Source organism: Sinocyclocheilus anshuiensis, unplaced genomic scaffold (assembly GCF_001515605.1).
Source record: "Sinocyclocheilus anshuiensis isolate Anshui unplaced genomic scaffold, SAMN03320099.WGS_v1.1 scaffold641, whole genome shotgun sequence".
Taxonomy (NCBI): domain Eukaryota; kingdom Metazoa; phylum Chordata; class Actinopteri; order Cypriniformes; family Cyprinidae; genus Sinocyclocheilus; species Sinocyclocheilus anshuiensis.
In genome coordinates, this window is record NW_015536503.1 from 696,850 (window position 1) to 714,620 (window position 17,771).

Sequence of the window (17,771 nt, forward strand, 5' to 3'; positions counted from 1 at the left end):
GATTTTAGCAAATGGCTGCAATATAACAAAGAGTGAAAAATTTAAGGGGGTCTGAATACTTTCCGTACCCACTGTAATTACTGCATTCACGCGCTCCTCGGATGCTCTCATTTCCCGAGTTGTGCTTTTAAGTCGGAATGTGAAAACAACATGGACACTCTCGTTACTACAAAGATTTGCTGGATTTATATTATTAGAGCTTTCAAACTTGAGTTCACATGCATTTTCTCAGTCGGGAAATTATTTTTCACGTGTGGTGCTGGTGATGATGCTTCTTACATCAGTTTCGGAGAACCAGAGGACAAATATTTCAATCGATCGCTTAGGCATGGCACCGAAATGAGGCACCGAAATCTGCGTTCTGATTCGGTTCTAGTACATAGCAGTTATATAGGTACCGGTGCCATATTGGTACCGGGTTTCGGTACCCAACCCTACACAAGACACAATGAATATGAATGAATTCCTTGTAAATAATAGTTAAAATATTTGGCCTTGATGGAACAAATGGAACATTATAATTAACTTGTTTTTGTTAGAAATAAAAAGCATGGCAGGCAGTGACGTTCCAGTCAATAACAAATCAACCCCATACACTTTAAAAAACAAAAAATAAATACAAACATCAGAATGCCTTTTGTTGTTCAGGTTTGAACACTCATCTGTCTGGGCCCAAAGGCACTTGGGAAGTCTGAGAAATGTTTGGCACAACCAAAGCTACAGTAGTCTTGAGTGAGCTTCAGATATCTGCCTCTGCATTTGGATTCCCCTTTGGTGTATCTGATCTTTAAATAGCAGTACACAGCTGCCAGTTGTAACCCTGTGGGAGTAAAGCTGTGAGCATGACTTATCGAACCCTGGACTTGGGATTAAGAGAACATGGGCCTGTCTTCAAATCTCATGAATTCATAAGTATTGGGCAAATTATACTTTCTTCAACTGTCGGGGGGGAAATTATATATTCTCATGTTATATATATATTAATAATAATAATAAATATTACATAAATATTTAAGTGGAAAAAAAATAGAAAGGAGGCACCTTTGCATCTGGGCGTGGAACATAATTAAGAGCTCATATCACATGTAGTGGTACATATTTCAAAGAGACACAATCTCTTCCTAAAGAGGGTGACAGCATGACCATTGTGTGTGACATGCCATGCCTCTGTATGTGCTTGAGAGACGACTCATTACCACCATCTAAAAAGATTTAGTCTAAGTCTGTTTTAAAGAACTGATGAAGATGGCTACTCTGTCTCACATGGTGAAATGCACACCCTTTCTTTTGTGAGTTTGTGTGCACATGTCATGTTTGACATTAACAGTGCCCCTTCATGCAGTCTGACTGTCCTAATGAGCAGTAGGGCTGCTCATCTGTTCATTAATTGGGAAAAATACACACCATGAGAGAAGAGAGCAACTGAGAGCTTGAAAGAGCCAGCAGAGCAGAGTACTGCTGCTGCCTCTGCAAATAAATTTCTGACACATACACACACTAAATTTACCATGGTAACCATAGTTACTAGTTATTTCTACAGTAAAACTATGGTAATGTGACATTAGCAATCACTGTAAATAAAAAAAGACAGGAAAAGCTGATTGCAGAGGACGAATCTTAAGTTTAAAACAGACAGACACAGTGCTACAGAACACAGGTGTCTCAGGATGTGTTTAACAGTTTTAAGTTGAACTTCTCATGCTATCTTAAACACTGGAAAAAAAACTGTGAGATGCATCGCATCACAGATGTCCCTCTAGCACATTTATGTAAAAAAAAAGAACACATGAAACACCATTAAAGCATTAAAATAGTTATGGAATTCATGCCAAATATTCTTATTGTTGGGTCTCAGCAACATTACATCATAGTTCATATATTTTTCTATATTATTTTTATATACATCTAAAATAATAAAAAAAAGCTGCACATGATACATCACGATGACTGCTAGTAAAGACCTGAATTTTGGACAGAACTAGAGATATTATCTCATATGAGCCAGGCTTACATTATGCTATGATTTTTCACAGCATAATATCCTTATCGTTTGCAGAGGGCACAGAGAGGATATTAAGATATACATCACTTTCCTATCTTCACCGAACCTGCATTACTATCATGTTGATGTAATGTTTGCAGAGGGCTGAATATTGAGAGAATGTTATCTTCACATTCATGAAGAAGGGCTTGCTTGATCTCACTGCGCTACTCTGCTTACTTAATTAGACTTTCATATCAGGAAAGTCAAAAAGCTACTGAGTCGCTACCAGATATTTTTCTTTTTTCTTTCTTTCTTGCTTCTTGGTTTGTGCTGAGAAGCTTGTATATGTTTGGTGCCCTCAGTAAATGATGATGTGCAATAGTCCAGCAATGTTACAACTGCAGCAGTGAGTTTTTCATGCATTATTGAAAACACAAACCCATCTGAGACCAACAACTGCAATTCTTGTAAAATCATCCGAGTGATATTAGCAAAACATCCATCTCCCCCACTAAGATAGCAGGTTCATGTGCCATTTTCTCACTCCTGTCATTCCCCACTTTTTATCTTGTCAACGCAGTCCCATTGAACACAGATACGGGAATTCCGCAGCCCAAGATCGTTTAACTTCAGTCACAGAACAGCCTGAAAGATATGTCATTCTTTTTTGCCCTGGGACACTTTCGAATATATTTGTGGTTGTTTTACAGAAACACATGAGTGTCTGAATGTATCCGTCTATGAGCGTGTCCTTTTATTCATAGGTGAGTCAGCGCAATCGTGCCCTTGTTCCTTCTGCATGTGGGTGTTTGGAAGCTGCTTTATACCTAATGTAGTCTGCTCACTGTGAAAGACAACATGAAACAGCATTCACAATGCATTCAACTTCCATAATGTACCGCATTTTCAGATGACACAGAATATTATGTGGCAAGCAAATATAGGATGAGGCTCAGTTTTATCCATTAGGATGTACAGTAATTGTACCATAAAAAATGGAAATTGTTACGATATAATTTAAGGTTATTTTTCTCCTCAACCATAGTCTTGTGTAGCGTCTGGACCAATCAAAAACACAATTTTTCATTTGATTTAACAAATCAGTTATTCATTAGATTAACAATATATGTTGGTACATAGGCAATATATTAGTGTCCTGAGAATCTTTAGTAATTTCGATTCAAGTTCCATTTGCAAATTACCATGCTTAGAGACAAAGGGTCGTAAAACCCTCCAGCAATTGCCACCTCCCGCTTGGAATTTCTGTCTTTCTCATTGGACAAGCCCCTCTCGAGAGGCGTTAATCTTCCGAGACCTTAAAAAGGCCTCAAACCAGGGACCCGCTCAGAGTCGGTGGTTCGGTTAGATTCTAAGATGAAAACATGAGCTAGAACGCTTCTTCAACCCCCTAAGCACGTGCCACGCTACACTTGGTTAAATCTGCAGACATGACAGCTCATTACGTGGAGAAAGTCATAATATTTTAAGCATAAATATTATAACTATTACACATTATAAATACATAAATGTATAACCGCATAAATATTAAAACGTATTATAAATAAATATATTGTTATACATATAAAACATTAATATTAATAATATTATTGGTTATCAGCAATGACATTTAACATTTTCATTAATAAATTTTAATTAGTCAATATTAATATTATTCATTTTTGTCAAAATAAATGAATAATAAACACCTAAAAATAAAAACAACAATTTTTAACTCTACAAGTGAATTTGGACATCACATTATAAATTTACCAAAAAAAAGAACATTTAAGATTTGATAAAGATTTTAATAAACAGATTTTGATCAAATATTGATAGATAAATTAAAAACAATATATTTAAAAACAACAACAACAACGAAAAACATATACTGTGTATCCCCAATTTTGATGAAATACTGTGTTCTTCAGAATAACAGACCATGGATATTTATTAAAGTAAACAGGAGAAAAGTTAATTTCATGTTGTCTTTATTAAGCCTGTGTATTCATGTGTTTGTGTATTTCTGTGTTAATATTTGTGTGCGAGATCTAACAGCTCTCGGAGAAGATCATTTAAACAGCAACAGAGCATTTATCAGTCTCAGATATAATGTGTTTGAGCTCACTTGTTTTTTTTTTCTCTTCCCCAATCAAACACTTGCCTGGCTTTTAAATGAGGAGCTAGTAGCCATAGTTACCAGAGGAGGAGACGCAGGCTATCCATCTCTCTCTCCTCACTGTGACGCTTTCTCTTTAATTTATGCTGCAGTGGCCATACTGCAGCGCACACAAAAATGGCACCATTCCTCAACAGAACTCCCTTCCTTCCTCCCTCTCTCTCTAGCCGTACACTTATCACGACAGCAATCTCTCACAGTCTGCTTCACATTTATTCTTGTGTGTGAGTGCCTGTAAGTGTGTGTGTGTGTATGTGTGAGTGTGTCAGTTTCACTTCCACCTCAGTTCACACACAAATCCTCTCCACATCAGAAAAAACTTGACAAAAATCGCACCCTTTACACAGAAACCCTCATGTTACCTCATTTACCACCTTAAAAAAGGTACAGTGGCAGTATCATGGAACAGTAATGGTAAAATCATATGATGACATATACCATGGTATTAATATGGTATTTACATGCTACTCCAAGGTACTTCAGAGGAATAGTTTGTGCTATTACCATGGAATCTTTCTTATAAATGCCTGAACAGCTCATTCTATTGCTGTAGCGGTTGACCTGACTCCATTCAACCAGCGCTGATGTTCCTGAAAGGAGCAAGTATTTGTTGGGTCTGGTGCTGAGCGGTATGTGAGGTAATAGTTTGTTTATTCCCTGGCTGGAATTCAATAAAAAGTGTTATTATAATAATAGTTTGATTCTTTGAGTAAGGTGGTTTCACATTTTTACAGCTTGGCTGTGTTTTATCAAAAGGCCTAGAAAAACTGAATCCCCACTGAGTATCCTATCCTAGAGGAGATGTTTTACACAAGTGACAAACATTTTAACCTTATTTTGTGGAACAGAGGGAAAAACTACTGGATCAAATGAGTTATTTTACTTGGAACCGGCCATAAGTTGGTAACCAAAATATTAGCAATTATGTTGTCACTGCTGTGAGAATTAATTCAAGAGAAATTCAAAGTAGAAAAATGGGCCCAAAAAAAGGTTACCTGCAAAAAACTGCATTTATACAGATATAGTGATCAGATCTACTGCAAGATAAGATATCATTGTCCTTCTTTAAATATCGGTATAAAAATTCAGACTGAAATTGGAAAGACAAATTCTCCAATTCATTTTGCCCAAACACCCACAGTTTAAGATACAAGATTTTTGCTTTCAAAACAGTCAGTTTCCAGGTAACCATTAAAAATGTCACTTTATTTCGATACCTTGTCCTGTGTTGTCAAAAGACTTGTTATAAACACAGCCAGTGGTAATTGATCAAAAGTGGTATTGTATTGCTAGTGGGCACTACCTCATACGTGTGCCTTTATCCGACCAAAATTAGCTCTAGCTCTGGTAAAAACTTGAATGGTCTCGTTTCAAAAACTTCAATTTGTATACAATTTGATGACTAGCTCTGAATGTAATAGCAGTGTTCACATCAATCATCGTCAGTCATAGAGTGTTACTATAGTTACTGTCACAAGTAGAATTTTTCTGCTAATGGCAGGTAAGCAGGGGTGTGCTGAATGTACTCACTGCGCTACTGCATGAGATGTCTTTAACTTTGAGCCAGGCAAGATCCAGGGTTCCCTCTCCTTTATAGCACGACTGCAGCCGGTCCTTAATTCTTTCATTAATTTCTTTCAGAGTGAACACACATAGAGCCGACTCCTGAGATGACTCCTTGGGCCTCCTTTTCTGTCCTTTGGAGAACACAGCATAAAGGATGTCATCATCGGGTCCTATGCCCAGCGAACGTGCCAGAATGGTACCTGCCTTGGAAAGGTAGGCCGCCTGCAGGAGGCGATACTCAACCCCACCCTTAACGCAACCAAGAGGAACCTCAACGTATGAGTTAAACGCAGTGTCGTCCTTGCAAAGTCGCACTAGTTTGGAAGTGTACACCTGTTCACGCCCGGCCGAGGATGACCCAGTCGTTGGGCCTCCTCCCATTTCAGGTTGCAATGTGAGAAAATACACAAAATTTCCACTGCTAAACCCATATATGTAATAGATGTCAAAGTCTGGTACCACCGTGAATGTATCCGATGGGATTTTAATCATGGAGGCAACAAATTCATCGTGGAAGACGTAGGCGAACATCCCATCCTCCTCAGAATTACGGGTGAGCTTACGACTGGATATTGTTGGGAAGTACTCCGGTCTTCCGTCGACAGCTGTGGCCACGAATAGCTTATCAGGTGAAGCGTCACCGTAAGACACAATGACCCCAAAAACGGAGCCACTCTCATTGACACCAGAGAGGTAGTGCTCTTTTTTATGGAAGGGCTCTCCAAGCTTAAAGAGATCATCCAGACGGAGGAGTTTGCAAATACCCTGGTACAGGCTGCCGCAAGCCAACAGCCGGTTCTCACGGTAGTCCATAAGCAGCATCTTATTGACGTTGTTGGTTAACGTGAGTGGTTCGCTGCAAGGCTGCACTATTCGGGGAGGGTAGCAGTTCCGGTTATCCTCATCTGGGCCGGTCTGATGTGACACCTGTACATCCAACCCAGGTGAGAGTTTGTAAATGCGGTTCACAGCCCCAAGGTACACATTCCCATTTCTGTGGTCCACCGCAAGATGGTTAAAGGTCCATTCAGGGTTTTCCACCTGGAATGTGCTGTATTCCTCATGTACTCTGGATGCCGCTGAAGGCTGTTGTGGCCTTGTAGCCACGAGGGGAACCAGCAGGACAATGATGCAGCAAGAAAAAGTGAAACAGTTCAATTTCCTGTTGTGGGAAGCCATTGTCCTGTTGCCCTATGGGAAGAGTGTCTCTGTCCACTACTTGTTACCTGTGCTCTGTATCAGTATTCAGGCTTCTCGTGAAGTTGGGGACATTCTGTACCTGCACAGACAGAAAGAACAGAAGAATGTTAGCATTAAAGATATTAGCATTAGCTTCGACAGCAATGAAACTGGATACCACAATTCACTGTATCCTCCACAAAAGATTCTCAGAGAAGGAGAAAGGAAGACAAATGATTAAAGCCACATGACAGTTTTCCTGCCATTTTAAAAGCGCATGAGTAATTAGAAAGAGAAAGACAGGTGAAAAAGGGCACTCTGGGGCCTCACACAGTTGGCATGAATGGATGCCATTCTCAATGGGATAATGCATTTGCCCCAGGAGCTAACAGCTAGAATGGGCACAATTTCTCTGCCTGTGCCCCACCTCACAGCCGGACCTCTGGCCCTCTAATTGACTTTCCCCTCAGTATGCGATTTGCATGCTTTGCCGATTTTCTTCCATCTTTCCAGATAGTGCTGACATGGCTGAAGGAGTGGCAGAGTTCACAGTCATGCCTAGGGCTGGGACAATAAATCGATGCATCGCGATTCGTGGATCGATCCTGAGATTTTTCGGAATGCATTGCGATTCTCTCTCGAATCGATTCTGAGCTTAGTTTTTAACAGCAGATGATGCTCTAGGCTAGTTTTTAACCGCACACTCAAATGCTCACGAAGAAGAGCGCTTGTGCATTCGGCTGAGTAATGTAAGTGGTTAAATGTACTTGCACATCGGCTTTTATGATGCGAGATTAGTGTAAACACAGCCACTGGGGAACATCCTTGTAATTCGCTTCAACCTTTTGAACTTTATGAATGATTATTTTAGGTTCAAGTAGTGCGTGTATAAGGAAATGGAAGCACGCAGAATACGGCTATTTCTAAAGCACGCAGTGCCATCTCCTGTTAAAAACTAAGCTCAGAATCGATTCAAGAGAGAATCGCGATGCCTTTGGAAAATCTCAGAATCGATGCAGAATAATTTCTCGATTTGCGATGCATCGATTTATTATCTCAGCCCTAGTCATGCCTGCAATGTCTGAGTAGTGGTGGACCACAGGGCCAATTATAAGGAATTGCTAATGGTTGCACAAAAATCAAGGGACAAAAAAAACAACAGAATTTTCTTATTATACTTGAGTAAAATATGTAACTTTTGACTCTGTAGTCTGTAGTGTTGAGCAGTACAAATGATAAAAGTTTGAACATCAATGCACAACAGAGTCTTGTATATAAACAGTATTTTTAGCTGTAGATCAAGTTAGTAGTGGTATGCTAGGCTGGCTGAGGTTCACAGTAGACGTGAAAATCACTGCCTAGCTGTTGTAGTGGGCATTAAGAAGTTATACAGAGTGAAGGGTATGGACTCCACAGTAATGATTAGCCATTGCAAAAGAAAGCAGGGACGCACTAGGGGAGGGAGTGTTAGCCCACTCAGTGGCATAGGAGAGTAATAAAGAGTTCGATACACTTTCCATTCTGCGTGAGAACGGTCCTGATGCAGCTGTGTTCGTGTGTATGGAAGAGAATGGTTGGAAATATAGTAGTGTGTGTAATCTGAGCAGTGGGGGATAATGTTCTCTGATAGAAAAGTCTAGCAAAGAACCACTTCAAAACACTATAGCAGGTATCATTTACATTTAAAGTGGGAGAAAATGGAGAGGTGAGCCGAGGAAAAAAACATGCATGAGGAAATGGTGGTCTTGAAAAGCTGAATCAAAACACAAATTATGACCCCTCAACTCGTTGGTGGGTTCAAATAATAGCCAAAAGACAAATCAACATCCTTCCCATAAAGCAATCACATGCAGAAGCTCTACAATTAAATACTCTTTTTTTTTTTTTTTACACAAAGCAGAGACAACGGGAAACTATATGGAGAGAAGAGGGGAAAAATGGGACCAGGACTTAAAACTTCATCTCCCATACAAATACCATGGCTCAATGGACCAGTAGCATGTTTACTAACCATTAGGCTATGGCTCCAACAACTCTCAGAAACATTAATGTGCAGATATCAAATTATTGTAAAATAATAAGCAGCTTGGTTTTATAGAGGCTTTTCTGTGCATGGTTAGATGTTAAGAGCAAGTATCCATGCCAATCCATGGTGGTAAAATATTTAAAAACGCATCTAGCGCTGTGCTTTAGGATCAGCTAATCAGCAAGGTCATCCAAAAACAGGGGTTTATAATTCTAGCATCTTCCCATAGGTTGCTTTAGGAGATTGCCAGTTGGACTAGATACAACATTCCCAATATCTTGAACAGGAAACATGGGTTGACCTTCAGACCGTCCAACAGTCCAGCATGTTGCCAATTGAAAACCAGTTCTTCTATTGGAAAGCTTGCTTGCAACACACACATATACATGGACTGGAGACCACATGCTGAGTAGCCACATCAAAGAGTGCTAATTAATTCGTGTTTAATACCACACATAAGCAGCATCTCTGGGAATGTGAGGAAACGGCACATTTAGGGTTTAAGCTGTGTGTGTGTTCACTTGATAAATAATTGGATATTCATGCTTCTCATTCCAATTCTTTGTCTTTCTAAGATACAACTGCGACAGTGAAGTCTCGCTTGATGCATTTTCTTTTGTGCTTCCAGAAAACCAGTACAAATAATCAGAGTAACACAGCAATAACAAGAAAATGTATAATTGTGAGTCAAAGGCATTTTTGAAAGCGCCTGAAAACTGGACTACAGAACTGGAAAGAGCTCTGTGCTAAAGAAAACAAAAGACAAAAAAGCAGGACACAGGTGTATTGATTTCAGTCCATTCTGAACTACATGAAACAAAACAATCAATACTTCAAATTCTGGTCAAAAGATTTCTTAAGCATCATTGTGAGAGCATTTGCATGCATATGTTGCCTTCTGACATCTCAGATTGAATCTGCTGTATCAAGCCTGTCCCATTCATGGCCTTCTGGCTCAAATGTGCACCAATTGCCAAAAACCATACGCTCCACACTGGGCATCAGGATGGCAAACTGAGTTGACACCAGGCTGCTTAAATCCTGGATTCAAGTTGGGTGGGTTGGTGCTGGCAGTGGTAGACTCTCTATTTTCATGCTACTTTTTGCATTTCAAGCTAAACTCCAGGCCATCTGAGTGTCAAATGAGGTCAAGTGAAGGTCTCAGAGACCTGTTGGCGGCATTAATTGACAACGTTCCAAAAATAACCAATGGGCAAAAAGAATAAGCAACTAAATTTACCTAAGACCAGACTGTTTGACTGGAGCCTTTCCAGGCTTTGCAAACACTCAACCTTGAATTTCATCAGATGTCTGTGGGAGGGGGTGGGAGGCCAAGGGCATCTGAACAATCCCGAATTTATCCTCCCTGATCTAAGAGCATTATCTCAGAACAGTGCAATTCAACTTTGATTACAGCATGTCACAAAATCTCATACTCTTTGACACCCGCACAGGCGAAATCACGCATACACACAGAAGCTTACGCATACATCCTCCTGTTCCACTTTCATTAGCACAGCCTGCGCTCCTCATCCCTCTATGGACAGATGGAGGGATTCATCCCTGATGTGGGTCTGAAGGAAAGGGCGACAGAAGGATGCTACGAAGAAAAGGAGTTATGTTTACACACGAGCACATACAGATAAGGGTTTTTAATTATCTACAGCCCTCCCAGAGGGCGAAGGGGCTACGCCCACCAAAATCTGATGGGACTTCAGGATGCTCAAAAGAGAGAGAGCAACAGAAAGGTCACACTCAACACAAATAATCTGTAATGCACTTACTCTTCAGTGTCAATTAAAATCTTCTAGAACAATCATATTGAATTTAAATTAAGGGCCGACAAATCTATAATATCACTACATGAATATCATGGCCAAAAACAACTCACAATAACAATCTTTTATAGATCTTATATAGATATTTAAAAAAAACAGAATTATGCTATCAATCAAATTAATTTGTAACTTCTTTTGTGTATGCTCTTTGTTGGTCAGTGAATCACACTAAAAACACAAGTGCAAGGAGGCAAAGAGAGGAATTTGTAACCATAACTATACAAAAGCGTACAAGACTAACAAACCGTCTTTTTTTACAGAACATAAAAAATTCCCACACTTGCGAGCTATACCGCCACCTACAATGTTAGAGTGTCAAACAATTACTGCCACTGGATTACTTACAATATTATCATATACATAGTATTAAAGGTGCGACCACATTAGCAAAATCATGCATCTAAAAAATTATCTACTGTCCATTGTCAATGGTGTAGAGATGTAGGCTATACAGCACTTATCACACAGAAGTCACTTTCAAACCAAACAGTTTTCTGATGGTCAACACAGCGAATTTGCATGACCAAACTTAAACATAAGTGAAATCTGCACAGTGAACTTTTTCACCTTCACACGAAACTCTCGATGCAGATTCCCATTCAAATGACTGGATTTCAGTCAGGAAATTTCACAGAGCAATGGTAAATGTGCGCACATCCTAACATATCAATATTTCATGGTTATAGTCAATACCAGTATATTGCAACACCCATACATCAAATTAGGGCTGGGCGATTTTTCAGATTTTATTGATTCATTCGAATTTAATGTTTTGCCACGATTTGATTTTTTATAAATCGAGGAATCACGATTTTGAATAGAAATATTACCAAACGTTAGAATTAGACACTTTGACAACATGCCAATGTTAACAGTAAAAGAGAAAAGAATGATCCAACCGCATGTCGGCGCCATAAGGACCATAAGTAGAATATATCACTAGGTGCCATTTACACAGAATGAGCTTTTGTGTTGACAACGATGCGGCACGGGCAGTGGAATAGGGAAAAATGCAGGAAGATGAACTTCTTTTAAATTGAGCACCGCGGTTTTTAGTATGCCGTTTCATGCATGAGACGCTGCAAGAGATGCAAGCACAACAGTCAAACGCGTGTCTGGAAACATGGAAACATTTTTCCATGTTTACATGGAAAAAACAATGGAAAATCAGCGCAATTGAATGAAAACCTGTAAAGAACTACTACTGTATGATATTTCATGTTTGCATCATGGTGACATCAATCTGAAAGCTGCTGTTCATTGTTTTTACAGAACATTTATAGTTAATAATAGTCTACTGGTGCTATACCTTCAGTGAATTACCTTGACTTTTGAGATTTTCCTTGTATTATTTCTGAACATATAATATGTATAAGACAAGTTTGTACAAGATGTAATTGTAGTTCGTGCATCTTTTTTGCAAGTGATTTGTTTAACATTTACATCATGTTGACAACTTCATGTGCGGTGCACTTGGAATATCATTTTTTTAAACTAGATTAATAAAGAAAAAGTTACTTGAATCATGTTGTAGTTACATTTTCAAGTTGACTTGTTAAAAATCATAAAAATCAATTATCAGTCAAATGTTTTGAAAAAAATTTAGATTTTTTTTGCATTATCATCAAATTAAACAGCAGAACGCCAAAAACAAATACAACACTAGATATTTTATGTAAATTAATGGCAAAACAGCAGTGTCTCCTTTCTGTGATGCTATTGGAAACTTTTCATGCGAAAGTCAAAGTGACGTTAGCACTAGTGCATTGAATTGTCATTTGAATTATTATATTATTGTACTTGTCATGAACTGATGCGTGTTTGATGTAGGGGTGCGCCGATCCGATATTCAGGATCGGTATCGCTCCGATACTGGCATTTTCTGCCGGATCGGGGTATCGGTCATTGCGGCTGTCTGTCATCCTCCATTCAGCATTCAGACAGCATGTGGCGTTCAGTTACGACAAGAAGACGAAACTCTCTTTAGGATGATACAATGTTCCTATTATTATACTTGATCTGTAGATAAACATCAGCGGTTTTGCATAAAAGGACTTTATCTTGCTGGAGTTTATAGCTAATTCTAAATCATGTTACTTTCTACCGGGTGTCTGTTAGAGATCACAACACTGGCGTACAGAGCACTATGAATCGTGCTTCATGCGCACAGTAACTGAAATTTAAAACGGTTAAAAGAAAAGGCTCAGTAAACTATCGCACAGAAATAATACACTACGCATCAGTATCTCTTCACTTTGTGCTCTGAAATTTTCTATGCAGAGTGTTGCGCGCTGTGACTCCGAGTTGCTTCAAGCGCATCATTCTGCGCACGGGATGCGCATAAGTGCTTCGTGCCGCTCTGTATTGGAGCCTTTCATGTTATAATATTTTTGCGCAATGAAAGATTGTTAATAGCCTTTCTTGTTCTGTCTTATCTATCATATGTTGCTGCCTCATTACTGTGCTATAAATGTAAAAGAAATGTATTTAATTTATTGCATATATTTATATATAATTATATTTACTTGTTTTACATGAATGTATACTACAATACAAAGAGCAATGTATAACATTTTACCAGATTACACCCATTTACTTTTATTTCCCCCACTAAATAATGTTTTTTCTCTAAATGTTTAGATTTTATAAAATTATTGTGAACTCAAAATAATTTTTGTAGAGTAACTTTTGCTGCTGAATTATCCACTAACCTAGTTTATAATAGTATTTTTCTCATAGATTATGATTATATTTTTTTTTTACTTGTTATTTTTCTTTATAATGAAGTTGTCTATATTTAGTAGATTGTGTGTAATACACAAAAGAGTGATGATCAGGTCAACACACACTGAGGTATAGAAAAAAAAAGAAAAGAAAAAAAAAAACCTGTGCTGGTATCGGATCGGTATCGGTATTGTCCGATACTCAGAACTTTTGGTATCCGGATCGGTTCTGAAAAAATGGTATCATGCCACCCCTAGTTTGATGTCTGCATGCATCAAATGTACAGAGTTATTTACAGAATTCATCAAAACTTCAGCTCTCCCTGAATCGTGGCATTTCAAAGCAATGGATTGAGACCAAACGCTGGTCAGACAAATCCAGTGGATCTGAGAGACATGTTGACATCTGCCTGTCCTTGCTCTCTCTCCCATTTCCTTCTTTCTATTTCCTCCCTTGTTCTGATCAGAGGGACCGTAATCCTCCACAGCAGCTCTCGGTTCAAACAGACTCTGTCAGACGCTTTCCATCCATCTTCCTCTCCCTCACTCACACACATACACAAATCACTTCCCTTCTCTTTTGCACACAAATGCATTTTTTCCCTTCTCACACCTTTATCAAAAGAGTCAGGGTCTTACTCCAAGATGAAAACGTGTTTGTCAGGGGTGCTTTCTGCATTGAGCGGGCACGTGTCTCCTGCAGACCATAAAAAGATACTGCGGCCTGTTGTACTGGCTAACACACACTTCACACAGACTCACATGGAAATGATAAACAATCAGATAAAGATGCACGCTCAATCATGCATAGAAGCACATAAACATACCTTCTCTTTACTTGGTCCACCTGCTCTCTATCTGTGCTGATACCCAGGGTCATGGGCGTTGACTGCACTGAATGTTATCTCTTCAGATAAAGATGTTTTGATCCTGTTAAGAGGTCTATTGAAGAGCTACTGATCTTCATTGTCAGTATCCTGTGATTAAGTTAGACTCAGAGCTGCTTCCTGTTGATGTTTGCCATGCCCAGCTCACCATATAAACAAATGTCTTATTTGTCACTCATTACTATGTCTAAATGAGGTCTTGTATTCAATTAACCGATGTCTCAGGAAGACCACAAAGAAGTATGCAATGTTAATGACCTGGTTGTGATTGGATGGGGAAATGATATGTACTTTAAAGGGACAGTTCATCCAAAAATGACAATTCTGTCATCATTTACCAACACTCGTGTCGTTTCAAACCTGTATGGCTTTCTTCTGCAGAACACAAAAAAATTAGAGATGCACCGATTGCAATTTTCTTGGCCGATTCCGATTTCCAATTTTTTTTGTTAGTGTGATCTGCCGATACCGATTTTTGTGTTATTAACACCGACATACAGTGTTATTTTACATTTGATTACTTTAATTTCTGTGGTCTTCATTGTAAAAATTAAATACAGATTAATGCTTACCATTAAAGTTATAAAACGTATTCAGTCAAGAGCAGAAAGTGATTTTCTTTGTCTTTTGTTCTTTGATTAACATGACAGACAGCAGTAGGAATATTGGACTGCAGTCCCTTTAAGAGCTTATCCACGGACCCTATATAGGGCCTGTTTACACCTGGTCATTTCATGCGTTTTTGCTGATCGGATATCTATCTGATTTGTTCAAACGTTTCCATTTACACTTGGCCACATAAATGTGTCGTAAACGGATATAAATCCGATCTTCAATTCCCGTGCTATATTTAAATTTGAGTTCACGTCAACGAAATCAAAAGATAAGCGCTGCATTTTATTAATTATCAGCTCATTTCAATATCAAAGAGGAGACCGCGCGGCATCAGCACTGGAAAGATAAGTTTGTCTTACTACTTTAAATGAAGATGATTGTGTGTTGACCATCTGCGTCTTACTTTCAGTTTCATTCGCGGCAGTTTGCACGTCGGCTTGCTGAAAAGATACTCAGCTACTCGACTGCAGCGATGTGTGTTGCAGTAGCACAGTCTGACTAATGTCAGAGTCTGACTAATGTCATATAGCCTATAACACGCTCTCACACGTTTATTATTTTAACATTTTGGGAGGAGTAAAATGTACATATGTGGTTTCAATAACCAGATGCATTTACACTTGTCCAGTTTTGTCTGGAATACGGCCCGGACTACCTCCTTGTAGGGTATCAGACCCAATCAGACAATTTAAGATTCGATCAAGAACATGGTTGAAACACGAGGAGCCGAATTCCACAGAAAGGCAGAAGACTGACTGTGTTTAACTGGATACTCGCCAAGATGGGCATTTTGACATAATTTTGTATGTATTTGAACGTTTTAGTGCAGTTAGCCACTCATTTTGGTATTTGTGATGTTCAGAGGCTTTAAATCCTCCTTTTCTTCATTAGACATTCATCCAGATTACAAAAGACGAGCACGCAGCCCAACAGAAGACACAGATTATCAAGTACATACAACTGTGTAAAAATACACCAATGTGAGACAAAACAAGCCTGTCTGACATCCGAATTAAACACTAAAGGCGACCGTGCATTATCAAAGCTAAACCAAACAACCACACAAATAATGACATTAAACAAGAAACACACAAAATTAATATTACAGGAACACCTTTACACAACATTCGTAATCTTGAATTAAAATAAACAAGTAAATAGTAAAATACTGGCAAACTGAATAGCCTCACTGATATACTGGTCTATCACCACTCTTGAAAAAGTAAACAAGGGGTTTCCAGTTTTTAAGGGCTGCTCAACCAACCCTAACCAAGTGTATCTTTCAAACTCCAAAATGCTCCTAAAATGCCTTTAGACAAGAGAAGCAGAGCTTGTAGACAAATCAGGTATTTTCTCTTTCACCTGAAGGTCTACTATTCATGAGTCTCAACATGTTCCACACATTCCCTCATTCTCTCTTCACCTCCACATATAAGATGGGGGCAGCTAAAATCATATCCTTGGTCAGTCACACCACGTTACAGCTGCATACTGAAACTTTTATGTGACCTCTACTGGATTTTCTATGTTTTTTCTCTCTTCTCACTCTGTGAAATTTAGTTTTTCCACACTACTTGATTGGTTTTCAAGGGCATTCATGAGAGGTCAGGTCACCTCTCAAGTGTTTAAGAGGATGTCTTATTTATGATCCCAACACTTGCTGTGAGACAAATGCACAGTTCAGCACCTTAAATCAAAACGTTAGTCACTTCTAGAGCAAATATATTCAGCACACTAGTGTTTTAGAGCAGTGCTGCTGAATCTGATTTCTCACCCAGACTGAAGGCTTTTCCCTTCAGCTTTCCTCAAAGCAATCCTGGGGCGTTTCAGAGCCACTGATGCAGGTAATAAATCAAAGATCATAAAAGTTCATTTTCCACACAGCAGAGTCTCTTAATACAGTGCTGATATGTGCTGGGCAAAGCCGGAGGTGGGGTCTGACTGTCATCATTGCACGCCACATATCATCAACTAAAAGGAAAGATAGTTAGAGGTTTCAGCTGACTTGAGCATAGTTTTGTCTACAATAATCAATGTGAGTAGATGGCAACAGCTTGCCCTACATCAGTAACTGAACAGCTTCCTAGCATTTTCCTTTCTATGGAACCAACAGTTTTAGCCCAAAGGCAAATTGCACAGTCAAAGTGAGCTGAATAATGATGTATGGAGGACATGTAAAAAAAGAAGAAAAAAAAGTCAGATATGATCTCTGAAACCAACAGCCAACACAGACCACATTAAGAAAGATGTTGTAGACATTCACATTCGTTTTGCAAACACTTATCCAAAGCAGGGTATGTATGACCTTGGCGTTGTTAATGCCATGCTCCACAAGCTGAACTGGAGATGACCCATCTAACACTGGTTTACATATAGTATTAATACTCAGTCTCATCCAGTACAGTTCAAACAGCGTTGGATGAACTGGACCTGCAAGATTAACTTCTTAGACATGAATGCCTGATAATCACAAGCTCAGAACTGATTATTATAAACCGTTAAACTGTTTTTAATTTGTGTGTGTGCGTGAGGGGGATGGAATAATCTTGGGATTGGGGACCTGATACACACAACTGGATTCAACACTGGTAATCCAATTTATACCCTCCCATTCTCCACTCACATACGCACATTCATCTCAATGTTCCTTAAAGGGATAGTTCACCCAAAAATGGGTGCATCTCAATAAATTAGAATGTCGTGGAAAAGTTCATTTATTTCAGTAATTCAACTCAAATTGTGAAACTCGTGTATTAAATAAATTCAATGCACACAGA

At 38.9% G+C, this 17,771-nt stretch overlaps 1 protein-coding gene across 1 annotated transcript in view; it reads right to left on the reverse strand.

The window, feature by feature from the left end:
* The window catches only part of LOC107690828 (plexin-A4-like), a 49,374-nt gene that overhangs the window by 15,004 nt on the left and 16,599 nt on the right, over positions 1–17,771 (reverse strand). Inside the window, exon 2 of the mRNA XM_016489251.1 lies at positions 5,691–7,005. Within this exon, the coding sequence (XP_016344737.1) occupies positions 5,691–6,905 (1,215 nt within the window). The 5' untranslated portion in view covers positions 6,906–7,005. The remainder of the gene's footprint in view (positions 1–5,690; positions 7,006–17,771) is intronic.